Source organism: Xiphophorus couchianus, chromosome 18 (genome assembly GCF_001444195.1).
Source record: "Xiphophorus couchianus chromosome 18, X_couchianus-1.0, whole genome shotgun sequence".
Classification (NCBI taxonomy): Eukaryota; Metazoa; Chordata; class Actinopteri; order Cyprinodontiformes; family Poeciliidae; genus Xiphophorus; species Xiphophorus couchianus.
Genome location: NC_040245.1, coordinates 17,397,221 through 17,420,449, shown reverse-complemented (window position 1 = coordinate 17,420,449; position 23,229 = coordinate 17,397,221). Strand labels below are relative to the sequence as shown.

Below are 23,229 nucleotides of genomic sequence, written 5' to 3'. Positions count from 1 at the left end.
TTTGAATTAACGCATTAAAAATAAGATTACACATGATAATCGAACCCCGGACAACCTTGCAGCCTCTGCACATGATGCATGAACCCATGCATCTACCAACTGAGCCACCTAGCACTCCAGTGAGAATTGAACTGAATGTGATGCAGAATGCGTCCTGGCCTTTGTGTCGTCTCCTGTCTTCCTCTCCGTCTCCTCCATCATCCTTCCAGACTCATTTTTGAATCAAGCCGACCAGAAATAAACTCGAGAAAATCCCACCAGCTCCCTTCAACATACCCTCTTAGTGCAACTTCCAAAATAAAGCGTTTCCTCCCACCAGGAAGCGCTTTATTTTGACACGCCACGGCTGCTGACTGTGTGTTGGTGCCCCGCTGTTTCTGCCCTGTGTCCTGCGTGGATTTACATACCCTGATTTCCGTGGGACTGGGAAGCGAAAGAGGAGGGTGTTGCGCCTTTCAGGAACTGAGGCGAGCAGCCGCAAACAGTCTTAACTAACTTCACAGATTAGCAGCTTGAAGCCCCGCCGCTGCCTCCGCTGGGATAACGTTAACTTTTCTCCGCTTCCTCCGACCCTCCCAGCTTCCCTCTTCGGACTTGCATTGTTGTTATTTGTTTGTCTCTGTCGGAGAAGACGGGAAGCGGCTCGAGTTGAACCCGGTTTGAAGGGCTGTGGCCATGGCCGGGGGAGGAGGAGGCGGAGGCGGAGGGGTTTCTCCGCTGGGGCCCGCTCCGCCGATGTGGTACCACCGGGATCTTAGCCGCGCGGCGGCCGAGGAGCTGTTAGCCCGGGCGGGGAGAGACGGCAGCTTTCTGGTGCGGGACAGCGAGAGTGTCAACGGTGCATACGCGTTGTGTGTGCTGTGAGTAACTTCTTTTTTTTGCTTTGTTTATCTTTGTTTTAGCTTAAACTGTGTTTGGAGCCCTCAGCCAGATCACATATGCTTCCCAGAGAGCCTAGTTTTAAAAGAAACACTCCTCAGTCTGTTATTACTCTGCAGAGTTCGGCTTGTATAAGTTATAAATAAACCCGCTCTGCTGCAGAAAATGTGATGAAATTGTAGGTGAAGCCTGTGTTTACTTTCTCCTTGAAGGGAAATGAGTGGGAGAGAGGCACAGCCTGTCTGGCCAGCAGTGAGACTCCAGCATGGCCCAAACCTCTGGGCTGTCCCACTCTGTCTTCTGTGTGATGTGGTTCCCTGCAGCGCCCTTTTTATTTTTACAGGATCCTTTGCTGCAGGCGGCCTCGGGCTCTGGAGATGGTTGTAGATAGGAAGGAAAGGGTGACACGCTTTCATGAGTTACTGCAATCTTTTGATTTCCCGTTTAGGAACATTTAACATGCATAGGCATTGAGTTTTGGGATTTATTTTAGCTCAATGAGCTGTCTTATTCAGTCCACAGATTCCATTTTTCATTATTCAAGGCAAGCTCCACCAAGTTGTTTCCAGTCATATCTGGTAGAAATGCACACATCAATCGGTTAGAGATTGGAATCAGACAATTTTTCATTGATCATCTTTGATCAATGAAAAACAGAACCCAGCTTTCCCTTAAAACAATCTTAAGGAAAGGCACTATGATACTCTGAAGACAACATAAAAACAAAGGAAGCTCGCTCTTTAGCTAAGGTTTGAGTTCTATATCTGGTTCTTGGGACTACAAGTCGACTCAGTTTGTGGACCTCGAGTTTGTGACATTAAAACCGGGATGTTTGCTTTTCTGTTTGCTAATCTTGCGTTTTCCTTCTGTCTGTTGCTTGATGAAAGGAAGCATGCTCTCTTTACCAGTGATCAGACATCAGGTCTTCTCAGAGCTCAATCGAAGGATGTTTTCACAGCAGATCTCCTGGAATTTATTAGTAATTTATTCAATCTCTCCTATATGCACAGCAAATAAGAAGTGGGCCCAAAATGGAGCCTTCAGATGCTCCACATACTAGATCTATAGAATATGACATGATGCTTACACAGGCATCATGTGAGGATACTGTTTGAAAAGCAAGATAAGTAAAAACTACAGAGGTTTTCTGCTCTTTGTAGTTATAATTTAAGTCAGATGCTAAAGAGTTACACATAGCCTTATGTCATACTAAGATACTAGACTGTGAAGAACAGGAACATATTGACAGTATGTCCCAACAGAGCAGTTGTGATACTTGTTGTTATGCAACTCTGTCCATTGTAGTTCTGAGCTTTTCAGCATTCAGCAGTTTTCAAACCTTTTTTTGAATTACCAAAACTAGCTTTTATTTTGCAGTAGTACTTTACACGAATCTTTTTGTTAACTACCTATTGAATTAAAATAAAGTTGCTAAGTTAGATAGTCTGACTTAGCAACTGAAGTCAGTTGTACTTGAGTTGCTAAGTACATCAGTTCTCAGACCTGAAGTACATCAGGTCTGAGAACTGATGTACTTCAATGCAGAGTGGATTGTGAAATGGCACAACGTCTGTTAAGTTGGACTTTGGTGGCCTACTTACTCAAGAAAGTGATGAAATGTTTTTACTTTCATTACAAAAAAAACGTTATTCAGGCAGGAATACCTGACAAGCAGATGAATCTTAAATTGGCCATCTTGTTAACTGCAGAAAATAACCCAACTGGGGTAAATAAAGTGTAGAAAGGTGATGGTTAAATTATAGAGTCTAATATGACTCTCTGTACGCACGCAAAGTTTTTTAAAAAATGCATAAATGCAGGAAACACAAAGCCATGTGACTCAGTGTTCTGACATTGGCTTGACCTACATCCCCTATCAAATAGTTTACACCATGCTCTGTGGGGTGTTGCGTGTTTAGACACTAGCAGGGCATCGTTTTGTGCTATACTTTCATGGATCTATTCAAACACATCGGCAGGGCTTTTCATTTGTCTGATGGAGCCAAAAGTGTTTGCAACAAGAAATGTTGTAAAGATATGTTTCTAAAAGTACATTTTCACATTTTAGTCATAAATTCAGTTTTTTAAATCATCAGTTTTTAAAATTTAGATTAGATGTATGTAGGATAAAGCAAACTGCTGAATATCATCTGATTCTGTAAAGCACAATTTTTCTTTCACACCAATCTCTTGTGTTATAAAAAAAGATGGTGACTTTTGATCTCTTTCACTTCTCTTGTAGGTCATTTTCTTTTCTGAAAAGAAAAAATAAATTTCCTGGGAGGATGTGGCACATCATTTTTTTTCACCAACAGCATTCCTGACATATGTCATTTGTTCCTAGTTGTCTTCCTTCCTCTCTCTTACTGTCTACTTTTGCTTTTTATATTAATGACGAATGAACCTGACAGGCAGTCTTACTGCTGCTCAAAGAGGAATATAAGCACCTCTTTATTATCTTCTTCACCTTGATTATTTGCTGTCTATTGTAAATAAAAAAATATTGGTTAGGTAAAATACAGACTCCCCACTTTCTGCTTTTCAGTTGTGTGAAATAAGTCATGGAGGAGCATTATTATGCTGCCCAATTTACTTCCATAAAAAGTGTTCACACTCCTGAATGTTTTAACATTTTTATTGCTTTTACAAATTAGTCATGATACAAACCATTTGGCTCTTTTCACTAAAAAACAAAATTACAAAAATAAACTCTTTAATGCCAAAGTGAAAACTGATTACTACAAAAGAAAGAACATAAAAAATATGTTACAAAATAAGTGATCACTTTAATGGAGGTGTAGGTGCTAGTAGTGTCAGAAGGAATGGTATCGAGATCACCTGAGTGAAGTGACTGTATCTGAAGCGATTGTAAATATTTAAATCTTGCTTCTATACTTATGACTTACTCGTTTGTAGTTGCATAGAATATTACATGATTATTTTTACGAAATAAGACTGTCATTTGCCTTCTACTTTATAAATATGCATTACTTTATGTTAATCTATAACAAAATTCTGATAAAACACTGACATGTTTGTTTAACTGTAGCATATCAAAATGTGGAAAGTGAATAGTATTGTTCCAAGCCACTGCTTTTGTGAAGATAAAATGAAGTGGTTATATATGTATTCATAATTCATTCACCACTAAGATTAAGCATGTTTCAATTGTATTGTGTTCTTTGTGATATCATTTTTTAACATAGCACATTAATGTAAATGAAAGTAAAAGTAGAACATTTATTTACCTTAGGACACTTCCTGTGATAATTCAATGATATGAATGATAAATGTCTTGATGATAATGATTTTATGTAGCCATTCATAAACATATGATATTTTAAAAGCTAAATAGAAGCCAGTGTTATGCAGATGGCTGAAAAGTCTATAGATCTAAATCCAATTAGAAATATCGCTTCTAAAATTTAAAAAAGCCACTAGAAAAAATCTAACATGGAATATGCAGCATCTACAAGCTACAAGCTGTAGTAGCAGAATATGCTACTACAGCTTATACAGCATGTGCATGAATAACACAACAGTGTATCACTGTTGTGTTATTCATAAAATAATCAACTACATAAAAATGTTTAAATGCCATTTAAATAAATGATTACTGAAGCACTTGTGCACAGTTCTGAGGCAAAATGGAAAATATGATCTTATCAGACCCCTCATTTCTCACCTTTTAATTCGTTTTGTCGCCATAAGAGAAAGGAAAGAACCTTTTTTATTACCAGTAGGTGTGAAAAACCTCCAAGTTCGTCACCGAGCTACATGCTGAACATGCTGAAAATTTCTCATACCCTCCTCACGTCACTCTAACCCTCTGAAATGCTTCAAAGATCACATGCTTCTTATTTTAATTGATTGTAACAAAAGAGAGATCAAAGTGACACTTAAGTATGAGTGAAATTAAATGGCGTTGAGCATCAGAAGGCATACAATAAATATCAGCTCTCACAGATACACAGCAGCTATGATGACTTGGTCTCTTCACATTTATATTGCTAATGCAGATCGCTCTTTCACTGCCAGAACGGTTAGAAAATCACAACTAATTCTTGCTTTGTAATGTTTTTTCTTTTTCTATAATAAGAAAATATTTTTCTGAGTTGCCTCTAACAGGATATTAAGACACATTTAAGTTCCATGTCCCTGCATTTTTTCAGTTCTTATTATTTGTACCTTTTCTCTTATTGTGCTTGCTATCTTTAATATTGTTATTTATTAGGGTCTGAAATAGTTTTGAACCATGAACTTCTCAGTCAACTGCACGTTATCGGTTTCATTTAGCCACAGAAACTACTTTCACTTTTGCTAATGTCCTGGGGAAAAAGAAATTATATTTGATTTACTATAATTTTTATGACGAATAAGTGATGACAATAAGAAGGTTCCAAAGAAGTTTGATATGTAGAGAACTAACCACACAAAAAAGTTTATTTTACTGTTCAGGTTCTGTCTTCTTTCTTTGTCTACCTAAGTAAACTGACTGACTCGACAACTTTTTATCTTCACGTTTACTGTTCTTGCAAGCTTATTCTTAATACTGGAACCTTTCAGGTTTTTTTATGACACAACCACAAATTGAAATTGATGTAACTGGAATTAATGAGATATTCTACCATAAAGTAGCTTGTTATTGTAGACTGGAATGAAAGAGTGCCATGTTTTGTTTTTTTCATTTTGTCTACAAATGGTAATCTGGAAGGCCTGGCATACATCTGTTCGCCATTTGGTTCATTTGCCAACTAAAAGTAATGGTGTCAGTAGTAAAATCACCCATCTGAGCTGTGGGTCTCTGTATCTCCTCAAGAGTTAACACCACCATGCTTTTTGTCTTGGCGGGTTTGTATTTGTGTCCAAATCATTGATGGACTGAACAAGGATTAGTGAGCTGTTGACAGCTTAAGATGTTGATTTATATATTTCACTGCATCTTTATCTTTAGATGAAGTCATGCTGATCTGCCTTGTTTTCATAATGTTGTTTGTTCACTCATGCTCTGTTTGTGAAGAATATGACATGGCATCATGAAGCATTGCCAATGTTCTGTTTACTATTTAATTGACTCCTGAAGTTAATTGGATGCACTGGATTATATTTAGGGTATCAGAGCAAAGATGGCTGAATACAGATGCGCAATGCCAAGCTTTCAACTTTTGATTTTTAAAAATATGTAGAAAACTAAATATAATTTACCTTCTAGGTTCTACATTTAAAAAAACTCAACTTTGTGCACTTTCTGAGTCAATAAAAAGTAAAAAGTTAATTCTCAGTAAAGCTAACAGCTGAAACAACTATGAAGAAAGTTGCTAAAGACAGTATTCAGCTGTCCCTACATTATTATCTGACTGATTATTTTACTTTCATAACATATTTAAAGCACAGTGACAGTCTAACTTTAAAATAGAATAAGTATTTTATTAAATGATCGTAGCTGAGCAGTAGTTGCATCAGCAGGAAGTAAGAGCATTTATGTGGTTAACATGTGGTTAAATACCTCATAGCCTTTTAGTTGTATGACAACCAAAACAGAAAACTAAAAAGAAAAAAGCGAAAGCTTCATTGGTTGAATCAAAGTAATCCGATGCGACTTCAGTTCCCTAGAATTGGTGGTGCATGAAGATTGCTCTCGCAGGCAACCACAGAGTTTTTTATAGTTGACAGAATCCGCTCTGTAGTGAGGAAACAAATCTAAAAGACTGACAAGCAGCTTATCGCTTTATTTTCTATATTTGCATAAAAGTGGTGTAGCCCTGAACTTTGAGGTAGTGGATACAGATGGGGGTTGGGTTACCCACATTATTGCCATCACTATTGATTACCCAGTTTAATCATTGAAACTTGATTATAGCCAAACCTCAGTGATCGTACTGTGAAGCAGGATTGAACTTTTTAAAACGAAGACAAAATAATACCGAGTTGACATTTTAAACAGTCTTTAAAATCGTATATTAGCACCAAGTGTGGTTAACAGAGAGGCGATAAATACTGAAATAGATAAGACACAGCAAGATTGCTCAAATCAACATATAGGCTTCTTATTATCACGTGGAAGTCTTGCTCTCTCTCTCTGTTGCAACCTGAATTGAACATAGACATCTGAGAGACTAGACCTCCTAACTGCTACTTAAACAGCTACTTTATAGACTTCTTCCCTCTCTAACAACATCCACACTGAAGAGTGTTGTCCTTCTTGCAGTCTCTGTGTGGCGTATGCGCCGGTTCTGGCTTTCCAAATCAGAAAGATAATCTACTAAACCTGTGAGAGGGTGGCACATGGACTCTCAGGTTTGTTATTTCATGGACTTGAGTAATAGAAGGACAAAACAACCAAAGTCCTGTGTCCCTGCTCCTTCTCTACCATACAAATCTAGACCAATTTTACTTAAATGCGGCTCTGAACTTGGCTAAAAGCTCGTTTTCAGCACAAAATTATTTTTGTTAAACTTTCACTTGCGACTTCCCTTTTTACGGGCTTTGGAGATGCCAACAGTGTATGAAGAGTTTTTGTCCTGGCATGGTGAGGTCTGCCTGAAGGCCTTTGCCTTTCACTTCCTCTTGATATGCATTTAAATCTGCAAATCTTTGTGTCTACATGCATGATTGTCTAGTTAATAATCAGAGGAAACAGCATAAAGTTCCTTGAATCTGGTGCATGTATCTGTAAGCACTTTGTTTATTTTATTATATTCTACCAACAATCCCCATGAAATCTCTTCTGTAACATTCAAATCTCTGTCACTACAATGTGATATAGCAAGTAAGTTCGTAAATCTATTTTTAGCTTTTAACAAGAGATATTCCAGCTAGTAGTAAAACTGCACAGCGAAGAAATGCCTGTGCCAGACACATTGGATTTTCTATTTCTATTACAGCCAGGGTTGTGGTTTTCAATATAACTGCAGCACGTCTTAACGTGTCAGGGCTCTGTGTGTGTTTCAAATGTGGATGTTTCTGTTAAAGCATTCCTCACCAAGAAGGTAAGGCCTGTCTTGTGGAGGTTTAATTCTGTTGTATTTATTATGTCATGCACTGATGTAGTGTTTTAACCTAGTCATTTTAATTATTTTATCACAAGATCTGCAAAACTTCTTCAATCTTAAACATTTGTAAAAAAATGGGTGCAGGATCATGTCAGCATCTCTCCGCTATAACTTTGTTTCCTCTGGCATCTGCTGCTCTCCTGCTGCTGTAACTTATTTAGTCATGATTCTCCGTTAGATGATCCTAATCCAGTTAGGTTTCCGCAGTTGGGTGTTGCATGAAACTGAACCCAGGAGCAAGGAAGTCTATGTGAATACTGATTTTTGTAATTGACTTGGTGACTAGATTACATTAGTGAGACTATGTAATCTAGTCTCACTAGTCCCATATTTATGGGTATTTATTTACCCATAAATATTCATATTTATGGGTAAATATGAATAGCTGCTGTAGTCAACTTGGTAAATATTTCAAACCAGCACAATATATTACATTTTTATTTTCTTTGAAAATGTGGTATGACATACGTGTACATGTACATTGACATGGCAAAGAACTGTTGTATGTAGCTTTTGGTAGGTGCTACTACTTCAGGTACAATGCATATAAACTCTGCCTTCCAATTGCATATTTTGGTTGTTTTTGGATGGACTGTATCTGTATTTCATAACCACGCCTGATCTGGATCTTAACCACTAAGAGGCCAAACTCAAGGTGAGTGGTAGGGTTGATCAGGTGCTGAAGAGCACAGTTGCCCCATCACACTACCACCAAAATTATGTTCGTTTCCTATAACACTGTTTGTTTTATGCTGTTGTTGTGACGCACACAACTTCCTGATTTTTCCAAATTACTTTGAGGACCATTGAGATGTTTTTATGTGAGACATGGTACCTTTGTGCTCTCTTCAAACAGAAGTGGTTCATTAAGTCAAACACTCCCATGGTCTCTTATTCATTATTGCGTTATGAACACTGTCTTTAACAAAGGCAAGTGAGGGTTTTAGATGTTCATGGTTCATTTCTGACTTCCTAGATGAGTCATTGTTGCCCTTTTGGTGTGATTTTGGTAAGCCGGCCACTCCTGAGATGGTTTGCCATTGTAACTCCTTTCAGACTTATAAATGTCAATGATTTGCTTGAGATTGGAGCATGATGTGTTGTTTTAGAGATTTCATAGCCTACATCTAGCTGTTTAAGAGATTAATAGTAATCAAATGTGTGTGTGTGGGTATAAAAGTTGTGAACTTTGCTACATAAAAATATGTTTAATCAAAGTTAATTCCAGAATTAAAAGTGGAGGACAACCACTTATTTCGCACAGGGCCTTGTTGTTTTTTCCCTTAAGAAATAAAATTCTCATTGGGAGACTGCTTTTGATATCTCGGGGTTGTGTTTTTTAAATTATTTCGCAACGTATTTGGTGAACTAAGACAATAAAATAAAAAAAGAAATCTGTATGGTACAAATCCTTTTTTACTACACTGTGCAGTTATGATGGTGAAGATGGAAGAGACCTCTGTGTGTATGAGCAGGGCAGAAAAGGGTGAGTACCAGAGGGAACCAGTAGGACAATTAGAGCCAATGACCCAAACCTATTGTTGACAGGAACCGCACACAGTAAACTCACACAGTGAAGTGTCCAACCCATAATAAACCTTGTTCTCTTTCTCTGTCTCCCTTCCCGTGTTAACTCTGCAGCTATAGAAACAATAGCATTTACTCCGCAGAGCTGCAGAGGATCTCATCCACTGCCAGCAGGAAAAGCACACAAACCCCGCTGTATACAGCTGTAAGGGCAGAGTGTGGATTCACTGCCAGGGGACCTCCAGCTCATTGTGCTGTTGAATGTAGTACCAACATTTATCTTGTTTACAGTGTTGCTCTGAGCTCATACATGGAAGTGCTGTAGGCAGCAGTATGACAAAAAGCTGCCATGTATCAGTTCAACAAAGGAACTTCTGGTCTAAGTTCCACATTATGTCCCTCTGACCTCAGTTTAAAGCTGCACTATCACTGCATGTTCTGCAGTGCACCCTTTGCAATAACTACTGTCTCACAAGAAAGTATAGCAATGGTCGGTAAAGGAACAGTCTGAAAATGGAAGAGAATATTCTCTGCTAATTTGAAGATGTTAAATGTTTCTGATTTTATTCTCAGAATTTGGGTAAAGTTAAAAGTGTTTTGGATTTGTATTTTTGCATTTAGCCATTTGTATATTGGTCACTGTTACTTGGATATAGTTATGAAAGAACTCTTTGTATGCACAATGGATAATAAAAATCAAGAAAACCTATAATGCTTGGGTTTATAGCCCTCTTGGTCTCAAATTGCATCAGTTGACTTCTATTATCAGACACTTCCTGGTTTCGTTTAAGGTCTGACTTGCCGATTAATTTTTTGATGAATCCCTTTTTGTATCTAGAAACTGAACACATACAAAACTTATCTCTTCTTGTGGTTTTGTTGAAAGAACATTTATTGACCATAAAATAACAAATATGTGTCATGTTTTTTGATACAGGGTACAGTTTTGAGATCTAACACAAGATGAGGGTTTTTCAACATTGCCCACTATTTAAAACAACAGCAACATTTGGGCCATTTTTAGTTTACTGGGTGATTGATAACTGACTTCATGCTTTATGTATTGGTTTGGCTTTCGTCAGTTGAAACCATCACAGGTTTCTGTCAAATGAAAAAATGGCGAAACATCAGAACTGAATAAATTCTCACCATTTCCTCCTTATTTACACAGTCTGGGTAAATAGGAACAATGTTGACTTGCTTGTGAAAGCTTTGCACAAGCATTTTGCTTAGGATGCCACGCTGAGGCCCGAAGTTGTGAAAACACACAATCATATTTGCACCAATCGACAACAGCCACAGTGTTTGCTTGGCAAATTGGACATATAATGTGACCAGTCGACTGAACAGACACGAGCTGCAGACATGTAAATCATTACTCTCCAGCTCCAGGCTGCAGGCACGTTGTACTATCAGAGCATTGATCCGTGATTGGTTGAAAACATAAAAAGAGATCAGACCTGTTTTTTTTTAGTCAGAAACACTGTGATTCAAAACATTTTAACAATTTATTTTATTTATTTTTTTATTATTTCCTCGTTCTGTCTCTTTAACAGTTCAATGAATAAACGCTGGGGTTCTGTTTTACTGTATCATGCTACAGTAAGGATAAAGCAGGCAGTCACAACTGTGATAGACAGCAGCAGGTTGAATCTGAACACCCCCCCCCCCACACACACACACACAATCATGCACACACAATCCTGTCGACCGAGTTTACGTTTTCCTTGACTGAAACAAAATAAATATCTCCTTGCTTGATTTCTTAATATTTCTGCTTGTCCCTTCATCAGTCTGTCTGCGGTGTGTTTAATTGTCTGTCTGTCCCTGCAGGTTTCAGAAGCACGTCCACACCTACAGAATCCTCCCAGACGAGGAGGGTTTTCTGGCCGTGCAGGTACAAAGATGACGCACATGCCTCTTTGTGGTGCTTTGGCAACAGGTGGCAGGCAGATAGATGCTTGTGTTGGCTCTGAGCTCTCTTACACAAATATATACATGTGCGGACACACACACACACACACACACACCCACACGCAGACAGCAGGCGCTTTGTGCCTTCTGGCCAACAGCTGTGAACTCTCCCTCCACTTACAGGCCTCACTTACAGACGGACATGCACACGACTGGATGGTGCTTCAAAACCATGACAGATTTCTTTCTTTTCCACTGATTTCTAGTGGGGTTTTTTTTTTAGCCCTGGTAATAGAGAAAATTTCTCTTTGCCTCTGTAGCCTCCAGTTTGCTCCTCGGTGTTTATCAAAATGCCGCTTCCTGTATCGAATTATATTTAGCTCCCTTGGCTGCGTTTGCTTACACACCATTAAATATGGAACAATAGGGGTCACCAGAGATTTGGCTGCCTGACCACCTGTAGCCAAGCACTTTGGATGTTTTCATGGAGATATTTCTCCACAGGAAATTACTTGTCTGTGTGTTCATCCTCCCCTCTCTCCCTCTCAGACGTCCCAGGGCGTTCAGCCGAAGCGGTTTAAGACGCTACCTGAGCTGGTGTCTCTGTACCTGCAGCCCAACCAGGGCCTGGTCACAACCCTGCTTTACGCCGTGGACAGGGAGGAGACGGCTGTCACTGATGACAGGGACTACTCAGGTAGCCCCATACACCAATAACATACACAGTCACTACAGCACCATACCATTATATTCATATGCCATTTGCTTTTTCCCTATTTTGTTACATTAGAACCACTATGCTAATGTACATTTCATTTTATACACAAATAGGAAATGGTGTCTAATTCTCCAGTTGAGGAGAAACGATGCACACATTTTTTTTTCCGAAATGCTCTGAAGGTTTTTGAGGCAAAAACTCCTGTCCTTGAGGACTGAATCTTCATGGGCGAAGCGCTCTGCATGGTCGGGCTGGACGCCGAAATCAGTTTTTATCGTCACAGTTTTGACAACGAAAACAAACGCAGACCAAACCTTTCTAAGTTTGATTTGTAATATTTTGTAAACTGTGTGTCAGCTTGCTTTCTCTGTTGATCTATAACTTATAATTCCAATAAATATATTGGTTTGTTGTTCTGAATGTATAAAAGGTTAGGGATTATTAAAGGTTCCTGTAGTTTTTTATCAAACTAACTATATATTTCTGTAACTTTTAGACGGAGAGGATGAGAAGCCGCCCCTCCCCCCTCGCTCTGCCTCCACCTCCACTCCCCCTGGACCTGAAACGCCTACAGAAAGGTACAAAGTCTGATTTGCGTATCGTTTGATTTTTGTCTTGCTGACATGAATGACTGACACAGCCGTGTTTCAAATGCGCACAGAGGAAGCCTGTTGCTTCACATAAATACGTGGCAGAGTTTACTGGAACAGAATGTCACTTTGCATTTTTCTTTCATGTTCTCTCTCATATTAGTACCTCAACAAATATTTTTAGATCAAAAATAACTGCTGTTTCAGAGTCAGTTTTTTGATGAGAGACACGCTCTCCCTCCTGTCCTCCACTCAACTACATGTCCTGTCTGCCTTTGGAAGATAAACCACATCCTGCTTGAAACCACACTCCTCACAGATGATGCAGAGCTTTGAAGAAGCGTTAGCGGTTCAGTAACAGAGCGCTTCAGACCTGCATATATTGGCTCAGAGTTTCTGCTCAGCATTTCTGTTATTTGTCAAAGAGAGTCAAGTGAGCAAGCCTAAATTTGGCTGTGAAAAGTAGCTGTGACTAGTTATGATTCATGATTTTTTCCCCCCCTTTATTGTAGTTTCTTAATCACTGGGTTGACAAAACAAAATCTCAGGGGAAGTGGAAATAAATCATTTCTTAGCCTTTCAAAATGATAACAGTTGCTGTTTAAAGAATATGAATCCCTGTAGTTCATGACCAAAACAAGCGAAAAACAGTCAATAATTAGCCTTAAGAAGCTCCTGAGATCCATAAATTGGTTAAAATTGAGCTTTCTGGTCAACCTGCAAAACTCAAAACGTAACAGTGTCCCTGCTTTTCTCAGCAGGGACAGGAGCCTAGTCAGAGTTGATAAGAACATGAATGGAGTTAAATACAGGGTCAACCCACAAGAGGCAGCAAAAGAGCTAAGAGCCTTGGAAATTGATTTTAAAAGATTTGACTAAGCTGGAGCTAATTTGAAAAGTACAGGTAAGCCTTTGTATGTAGTTATGGAAAGCAGGTAAAGAAATACCCCCTGAAGACTTGCAGTTCTAAGTGAGGCAAAAGGTTGATCCCAATAAAATACATGAAAGTTTATTGGAGTACATGACAAAATATATGAATGAATCTAAAGGGTAATGAATACCACTGTATCTGCTGTAAACATTTCCAGGAATCCTGGCATGAGGATTTATCATATAGTTGTTAACATGACAGGAAAATACAAATGTTTGCTTTTAAATCTTGTGACTCACATCAACCTCCTTTGCCTTCAACCTGTTTTTTTCAGCACTCTGGCAGCTAACGGCCTGAGCACCATTTCCCACGAGTACCTGAAGGGCAGCTATGCACTGGACCTTGAGGCCGTCAAGCAGGGAGCGTCCTCCCTGCCCCATCTCAACAAGACACTCGTGGCCTCCTGCAAACGTCTCAATGGGTGAGCTGCAGAGACATGTTTCCTCAGATAGATACTCTGTTACCCATACAGAGCCACTCTTTATATCTCTAAATGTAATTATCCTGCAGAGCTGCCAGCTTCCCCAGCTGCTCTCTTGTTTTAGCCACAGTGGTACATGATGCACGTTGAAACATAGACAAATAAATTACATGCTTCTTTGTCATTTAGAGTTTTTAAAAAGATGTTTACCTACAGCAGAATTGAAATAAAGAAAATGATGGCATTAAAAGTCTAAAAGCAATTAGAAAATCTTTATTTTTTTCTCTACCAGGGAGGTGGATAAGGTTCTGTCTGGTCTGGAGATCCTCTCTAAAGTGTTTGACCAGCAGAGTGCTTTTATGGTCACTAAGATGATCCAACAGGTATGCTTCTTTATCTTTGTGTTGCTATGGGTTCTTGTTTGATGAGAATTAAAACAGGTTTCTGTGATAACATTTTTCAGATCATTAGCCTGCTGAAAGACTCAGGGATACCCTATAGTGAGCTTTCTTAAAGCATCCATCATAATTTTTTTATGTAAAACGGTCTGCTCCTTCAAAAGGTTGTGTATAAAGACACAACCTTATTTTCTTATACTGCCAGACATTAAATCAGTAATGACCTAAAACTGACCTGTTTTAGGTCAGTTAAGATAAACAAAACTCTTTCTTTTTGCTAGATGCAAGAAAAATGGTTTCTTCAAATTCTAGAGTTTACACATGCTAAAGGACTAAAGCAACACCTCAGTCCTATTGCTTCCTTGTGTGCCATAATGTCAAGAAATTAGGAAACAGATAATGAAAAGAATTACAGATCCCTAGGATCTGGTCCATCCTTCTGTACAATTTCCAGATGCTTGATGCTTTATCTGTTCAAACTGTTGTTTTGTGTTATAAAGTATAAACAGCAATGAATTGCAGTGAAAAATCACTAGACATCTACTGACATCTTAAGTTTGTTTAAAAGATTTTGATGCAGTAGGCTAGCCAAGTTTGACTAAAATTTGGACGACATGTATGGGTTGAAACTTGCTTTTTGCAACACTGGTTGTTTTGCTGTATGCCTCATTAAGCTGAATTGTGACTAGTTGTTTATCAACATCCAGTCTTTGGTGCAGTGAGTCAAACCTCACACAGAGGAATTAAAAATGGTGAAGACATTACTAGCAGCCGGCACAAAAAATAGTAAAAATGTTAGCTGGAGTAAGTCAGCAGGGTCACAGCGGTTTGCAGAAGCTACAAGGCCTGTCAAGTGAATTAACCTTACCTTAACCTTTATTATAGCTCAATTAAAACCACAATCCACTTTTGATCTTGTGATGAAACAACTCAACCTCATAATCTGGAGTCTTAATAGTCCCCCATCAAGATTTGAACACAAGCAAACTCTGGTTGCTGATCTAACCTTTTGCCTCAGACTCACCCTTGCAGATGATTTTATACAGACAAGATAGATTTGTATTCTGCTGAACTAAATAATTTCTGTCTGACACAGAAAAGGTCAAACTTGGATTTTAATGACCTCATTTCAGCAGCCACTTTAGTTACCGTCGAGGGGGATTCCCATTAAACTGTCCTGTTTTAACATGGAGAATACTGTTTGCAGTTTAAAACGATCAACTACAAATAGTTTTACATCATCATTAGTTTGTCTTAGTTTTATGTTCAAAAATAACTGATCTCGGAGGGTTTTAATAGTTTTTGTTCTTCCTCCATCAGTCGGTGAATCAGGGAGGAGACCAGGAGCTGGAGAACTTGGTGACCAAGTTGGCCATTCTCAGAGATCTGCTGTCCTCCATAGAAAAGAAGGTAAACACAGCAACACAGAACTTAAATCTGTGAGCTTTAATCTTCACACACAATAGGTCCACTTCCTCTCTTCTCCTGTGACTGACATTTTTTTTCCTGTCCACACACATGCACACACACTCATGTTGTTATTTAAAGCCGAAGGGGTGGTCAAGAAAACCTCATTCACATGATAGATCATCTGTTTTTAACCTCTGGCTAACTGAATTTCTAGTGCAGCATCACAACTGCAAGGAATGCCTTTTTTTAGGCATTTAAGCTCAACACTTTGAGGACAATTTCAGATGGAGTCAGGGTTACTTGGGAAATACTGCACTTTTCTTGTAAAGATTCCTTTAGATTACACATACTCTCAGTGTCCTGAACTCTATCAGTGAGTTGTGTGTCTGAATACTGAGTTTCACAATGGTGCAACAGCAACCACAAGACATGAATTAAAGGCAGTGGATTACAAGGCTTCTTGTTGAACATGTCGATGTTATCTTCAATGGGAAACCCCTTTAATTTGTCTACTTAGCAAGCAAAAAGGCTTCCTCTGTTAAATTCAGCTGCAGAGGTCACCTCTGGATGAAGTTCATGCTAAGTTCATATTGAGTGTATTCTTTGTGGTTCTACTGTAAGAGAGCAAACTATTATCGGAGTATCACAGCCTCTTCTTGGGTTCTGGCATAAGTGAGAAAACAAAATGGGAGGTGTTGAGTCTTAACTCGGAAAGGAAATGACAGAAGTTTGTCACTCTTGTTTGTGACGAAAGTGTTCACCGTGCTTCACCGGCAGCTCTAGGAAGAGTCCTGCTGTTTCCAAACTTCTTCTGTTTACTTCTGTGTGGAGGCCATTGAGACAATGGGACATTCAAAGCATCAGAAATGTTTCTGGATCCTACTCCAGACTTGTGCCTCAAGACAGTCCTGTGTTTGAGGTCTACAGACAATTCCTTTCCAAATGAAATCCAATCAACTGAATTTAATTCAGGTATTAGGATATTCTTTTAATAACTATAACCTGACCTCTGACCTGCCTGTTCACTAATGCTCTCTAACAAACCTCTGAATACTTCACAGAATAACTAGATTCACACTGAGATTAAATGACACACATTTGGACTATTTAATAATTAGGTGACTTCTGAACACAGTTGGCTACACTGGATTTTATTTGCAAGTATCAGAGTAATGTGGGCTTAATTAGACTTTAGTCAATGTTATAAAACCATGTACCCCACAGTTATTCACTTTTTTGTCGCTTTAAATCTCAGTAAAATCCATTGACATTTACATGTAACCTAAACAAAAAAAAAGGTTCAAGGTTGTGAAACCTTTTTAGAAATAAACGCACCTGCACTTTCTAGAGCGTGTGGTGTCCAAAGCTGTATTTTGAACTTCCTGGGTCTGGTTTCCTCTCCCTCGTAAGGAGGGGCTTCGGCTGGCACAGGAGGAAATGGCCTCCAGTCCCGTCGAGCTACATGTCCAGACTCATGTGATAATGCTGGCTCTGCCTAAATCAGCCTTTAGGGAATGGGGAAACGTAATCCTGCATTCACATTCACTAAGGAAAAAAAGCACAATGTCTAAGCACGTTTCTCCTCTTTTTTTTTTTTTTCACTTCTTATTGTTTTCCGGTCGTTTCTGTCTTGCTCTTACTTTTTATTGTTTTCCCGAATTAACCGCCTCTCTCTCTTTCTCTTTGTTCCCTCAGGCTCTGAAAGCTCTGCAGGACATGAGTTTGTCCTCACCGTGCTCCCCTCCGCCTTTCTCCATGCGCCACAGCAAAGCCATTCCTGTGCAGGCCTTTGAGGTACCACCTACACATTAGCCAACCACAAACAGATTGATCTCATTAGTTCTCATCGCACTGCATGATGATGGCATCCAGTGTTACAACAGAGGAGATCACTTAACTAAAGCAATATTTGAAGGGATTAGTAGTAAAGATCGTTGATTTAGTGTTTGCCAAAACCTTTAAAGTCAAATTATTCTTTGAAGATAATGTAATCTTAATTGGAAAATTATTACATTTGTCACTTAGCCTTTTACTTGCTGTGTTTCAGTGTTTAAGCATCTTTACTTTTGAATTTAACCACTGAGATGTGTTTTAGTGTGCCAGAAGGCAGACCGGATTTAAATTATGACTGAGCAGGACAGCTTTGGTTTTCTGTAAGTCACAAAATGTGTCAGCACAGCTGACATGTGGGGCACCAAGAATGATCATAATGCATTTCCTCTTGGCTCATCTTTGACGTTGTGTTGCTGTTTATTATTTTTGGCACCTTCACAATGGAGAGGATTTTCAAGGAAGTGAGAACACCGCTTTGTTACATATATAAGTTTGTCAAATTTAGTCGGCTTAAATCTAAAATTTTAAGAGATAACTTGAAGGGATGCAAAACCATCTTCCTGAACAAGTCAGCAACTTTAAGTAAGATAAAGTTGCTTAAAGGAAACAGCCAGTCTGTTTCCGTGAGCCAGTCACGGAAACAGACTGGCTCACTAATTTTGAGGTTCGCTGTAACAGCTGGCTTAAAACTGCTGCAGATGGTGAATGACCATCAGAATCACCAATCCAAGCTAATGGATTTGATCCCTGTTAAAGTTTAAAATTATGTTTGAGTGATTTGCACACAGGTGTGTTTGTTTCTTTGTAAAATGTCTCCTGATTGATCATAGGTGAAGCTGGATGTTTACCTGGCGGAGCTGACAAAGATAGGAAAGAGTCAAAAATACACTTTGTCTGTGGATGTCGAGGGAGGGCGGCTGGTGGTGATGAAGAAGGTGAAGGACAACCAGGAGGACTGGACCACCTTCACACACGACAAAAGTAAGAATCTCTTTACATTTAAACAGCTTATTATTCAGAATAATCATACTGACTGAAGTATGTGCGTTTCTCTTTGCTGGTATTGTTTCATACCCAGAGCATCATTTGTATCTGAGATTTTTTTATTCTTATTAGCGACATAGCATGCGCACAATTTAAAACTTTTGATTGAAGAAAATTGGATTTGTCTGTGTCCTCTCAGTAGAAACCAGATGTTTACACACACCACACAAAAGACACATAACCTTTTTTGTCACTGTGACAACGTTTTTTCTGTTGGGATTACTATGTTATAGTTGCTTTATGCAGGAAGAGCAAATAAAAAGGGCAGAAAACAGTTTTGCCTGAGAGTGTTTTCTGCCATAAACATGTTGGATTTTCAAATATGGCCGATGTTTTGTGCACTAAACAAGATTTAGCCCATCTGTCTGCTGTTCCTCTTGTCTGTCTCCCACCAGTCCGTCAGCTGATCAAATCCCAGAGGGTTCAGAACAAGCTGGGTATTGTGTTTGAGAAGGAGAAGGACAAGAGTCAGAGGAAAGACTTCATCTTTGCCAGCGCCAAGGTTTGTACATATATGCAGTGGTTTGGCATAACACTCTGTCCTCTGAAAGATGAAGTGAATAACACTAACAACGACGATAAAAGTACGTTTCACACCAAAAACCACTGAGTTGGACCACCTTTTTTATGACAGAAATTCACTGTGGTATCCTTTCATTAAACTTCCGCAAAGTCACAGCATTTATATCCGTCCAGTGTTCACCAAGATCTTATTGACATTGAAAAAAGAATCAGACGTCTCCAGCACATCTCAAAGTATCTTACTTGGGGTTAAGGTCTGGACTCTGTGGTGCCCAGTCCGTGTGTGAAGATGATGTCTAATGCTACCTGAACCACTGCATTCTTATCTTCTCACCCTGATGTTCTCGTCGCTGTGGAGCATCAGGCCACATGACCTTCTTTCTTTGCTCGAGAGTCCAATCTTTATTCTTTCTCGCAAAGTTTATTTGTTGTTATTTAACTTCATTTATCAATAGTTTCCTTAAAGCTACACAGCGGTTTGTTACAAACCCTTCAGTTCCCTTCACATTGTTTTGTAGAAATGCTCTTTCATGCACACAAAGCCGTGAATTCTAGTGTTTCTTTTATGATTTTATTTTACTACATGTTTAACCAATCATTCAATATTTTTTCCACATTATGTTTATGAAGATATCAGTTCCCCACTTTCCTCCAGTTTTTATGAATGTTTTGGATCATTTCTTAGCCCAGTTTTAGTACCGTCAGGAATCTTTTTAGATGTGTTCTTCACGTGGTAAATTCCAATCATTTTGTCCCTCTGAAACAGATGAACATACTATAGTTTCCACAGGTAGTGCCTTGTTGTTGACTTGTTGTTTTAAGTAATAAAATTCAACTCATTGCATCAGTTAAGGTTATATAACTTGTCACCAGTTGAAACATAATAATCTCTGCAGTGATTTTTCACTTTTTTGGACAGGCAGTGTACTTAGCCACCTTGATTTTCCTTCTTTTTTTTTCTTCTCCTTTGGAAGTTTCAAATCACCAAACAAACTTTGATAGAAAATACAGTCTTCAAATTTATATTTGACAGAGAATAATCTTAAATAATAATTCATGTGAAAAACTGCTAAGGATAACTGTAATGGCTTTATAACAATAGAAATAAGTAAAGATAGGATATGAAAGAAATACTGTATACAAGTCTGTCATATGTCAGTAGCGTATTTGTTCAGCAAAAAGTAGATATTCCATGTGTTGAATAACTGACTTGATGAAAATAATGAAGAGATTTTTTTCCACATTTGAATTAATCTGGACGAACCTCTGCCCTCTGATGCGTTTTTTCAGAAGCGGGAGGCATTTTGCCAGCTGCTGCAGCTCATGAAGAACAAACATTCCAACCAGGATGAGCCTGATATGATTTCCATCTTTATTGGCACCTGGAATATGGGTCAGGAACATAAAAGCACGCTGTAGCGCTCACTGACATATATTTCCAAAGTGTGAAGAGTTTTAATCCAACAGGCAGACTTGGTCTTTGTGTTCAGGCTCGGTACCATCACCTAAATCTGTGGCTTCCTGGGTGCTGTGCCGCGGCCTGGGGAAAACTCTGGACGAGATGACGGTCACCATTCCCCATGACCTTTACGTGTTCGGATCGCAGGAGAACTCGGTGTGTGATCGGGAGTGGGTGGAGTCGCTCCGAGCCGTGCTGAAGGAGCAGACGGAGCTGGATTACAAACCGGTGAAGAAAATGTTTATTTTCACCTCAGACAGATCTCTTCAAATTAGGAAGTGGCTAAAAAGAAAAAATAGAAATCTCGGAGGAGAAGTTTGTAAAAAGCTGAATTAGGACTGTTTTTTTTTTAGTTTAGTCTAAATGCAGAAATGATCACCACAGGTTCCTTATTGTTGTGGCTTCTGCAGATCGCCGTGCAGACGCTGTGGAGCATAAAACTTGCTGTGTTGGTAAAACCTGAACATGAAAACAGGATCAGCCATGTGGGGATGTCCAGCGTTAAGACAGGAATCGCTAACACATTGGGTAACAATGACACGACTGACTGCCTACTTTAACTGGTTATCAAGTTTACTCATTATTATGTCGTCAGTTTGTAAACTCAAATTTTCAAAAGTTTCAAAAAACAAGGAATTAAGTTAATTTTCTCTTCGGTCTTCCATAATATTGTGTGCTTAATTTTTTGTCAAGGCAACAAAGGCGCGGTTGGCGTGTCGTTCATGTTCAACGGGACGTCATTTGGATTCGTCAACTGTCATCTGACGTCAGGCAATGAGAAGATTGCTAGGTACCAACTATCATCTCTCTATTTTTAAAACACATTTTCACCACATGGATGATTCTGAAGGTTGAAAAGCAGAGTGGGAATAAAGTTCCTTATCATTTTTTTACCCCCCAGATGAAGGAGCTCCTAACCTTGTATCTGAGTCCCAGCCTTGCTACAGGAGGCTAATTTCAGTCATTTATATCTTGTTTTTAATTTTTTTGGTCATCCAGAACTCTATTTGAATAAAACATACTATTAGATCTGTACAATCAATGTTATTGAATATTAAAGAAAGATTTTGTCATAAATGATTAGAAATAGTGCAGTGGTTGAGTCTGTGGTGGTTCAGGGGTAAAGCACAACCTGAATTAGTCCTGCATCAAGAAATTAGTCCTTGACACAGATATCACAGGTTTGAGTCCTAGCCTGATGACCTTTGCCACATGTCTCCCCCCTCTTTCATTCTGTCCAGTAAATAGTCTGATTTTCATAATAATAAAAGCACAATCAACCTTAGGCAGGCTAATCTGTCCTTTCATGATCATCACCATTACTGACACCTAGTGTATGAAAGTGGAATAGGTTTTCTGTTGGCTCTACATCAGATATCTGAGAGAAATAATGAAGCAATCACAGGGTTTCAGGTTAGTTGATGAGAATTAGGGTTGAAACATGGAGTCAGGCTGAATGTGATGCCTTGCTGTATTTTTGTGTTAAGCATGATACTACTATTAATACTAGATAATATGATCTTCAGTCTAAGGCATCAAATTGCTTCTTATATTAACTTAAAAATTACTCATTTATTTAATTTGTAAAAAAGCCCATTTTTTCCCTTATTTTTCTGCTTTATGTCTTCCCAATTGTCACCCAACAACTGTTTGACCTTTTCCAGGAGAAACCAGAACTATCTGGACATCCTTCGGCTGCTGTCTCTAGGAGACAAACAGCTGAGCTCCTTCGACATCTCGCTGCGCTTCACACACCTGTTTTGGCTCGGAGACCTCAACTACAGACTGGATATGGATATTCAGGTGAGTCAAAACAAAGTCCACTCGATCGATTGCAGCAACTTTGCGTGAAACATCGTTTCTGATCCATTTCTGTCCCCGTTGTTTGCGTGTTTCTGCAGGAAATTTTAAATTACATTAACAGGAAGGAATTTGAGCCTCTGCTCAAAGTGGACCAGCTCAACCTGGAGAGAGAGAAGAATAAAGTGTTTTTACGCTTTGGTTAGTGTCACTCATCAGATTTTTATTGTGTGCGCTATTTTCAGGAGCTAAAATCTCATCGTAGTCAAAATGTTTCTGTCCTTTATAGAATTTTAGTGGCCTCATAAATCAGCTTAAGTTATGACTCACAGTTACCAAAACCACCTACCCATCCTTTTAAATAGTTCACTAAAACCACAGGTTTCCTTTTCAGTTAGAGCAAGTGAGAGAGAAACCAGAGGAAAAAGAGGGATAGGCTGTAAATACACATATTTTGTGGGTTAGCTGTTTTTAAAAATATCCTTCACCCAGAAATTTTTATCTTTTTGTTTGTTAAAAAGTTTGAAAAGATACTATTAAAAGTTAGAATATCTGATTACTTGTTGTAGCCTTTTGTAAAAACAACTAAGGAATTATATCTAATTATATTAAGAGGCTTTGTTTACTTATTATCCTTTCTGTGCTTTTAAAATGCAGGAACTAAATGTTCTGTGTACTCCCGGTTCACACATACGACGTACAAATCATGTACCATGTGTAAGCACCTTTTT

At 38.8% G+C, this 23,229-nt stretch overlaps 1 protein-coding gene across 1 annotated transcript in view; it reads left to right on the top strand.

The window, feature by feature from the left end:
- The first annotated feature begins 339 nt into the window (after positions 1-339).
- inppl1a (inositol polyphosphate phosphatase-like 1a) overlaps positions 340-23,229 on the top strand; it is a 31,035-nt gene continuing 8,145 nt past the window's right edge. Inside the window, exons 1-16 of the mRNA XM_027998819.1 lie at positions 340-860; positions 11,292-11,355; positions 11,922-12,069; positions 12,587-12,668; positions 13,886-14,032; positions 14,325-14,415; positions 15,751-15,840; positions 17,536-17,634; positions 18,504-18,654; positions 19,113-19,219; positions 20,530-20,632; positions 20,730-20,926; positions 21,109-21,226; positions 21,392-21,488; positions 22,363-22,501; positions 22,600-22,699. Coding sequence (XP_027854620.1) covers positions 676-860; positions 11,292-11,355; positions 11,922-12,069; positions 12,587-12,668; positions 13,886-14,032; positions 14,325-14,415; positions 15,751-15,840; positions 17,536-17,634; positions 18,504-18,654; positions 19,113-19,219; positions 20,530-20,632; positions 20,730-20,926; positions 21,109-21,226; positions 21,392-21,488; positions 22,363-22,501; positions 22,600-22,699 — 1,918 coding nt within the window. The 5' untranslated portion in view covers positions 340-675. The remainder of the gene's footprint in view (positions 861-11,291; positions 11,356-11,921; positions 12,070-12,586; positions 12,669-13,885; positions 14,033-14,324; positions 14,416-15,750; positions 15,841-17,535; positions 17,635-18,503; positions 18,655-19,112; positions 19,220-20,529; positions 20,633-20,729; positions 20,927-21,108; positions 21,227-21,391; positions 21,489-22,362; positions 22,502-22,599; positions 22,700-23,229) is intronic.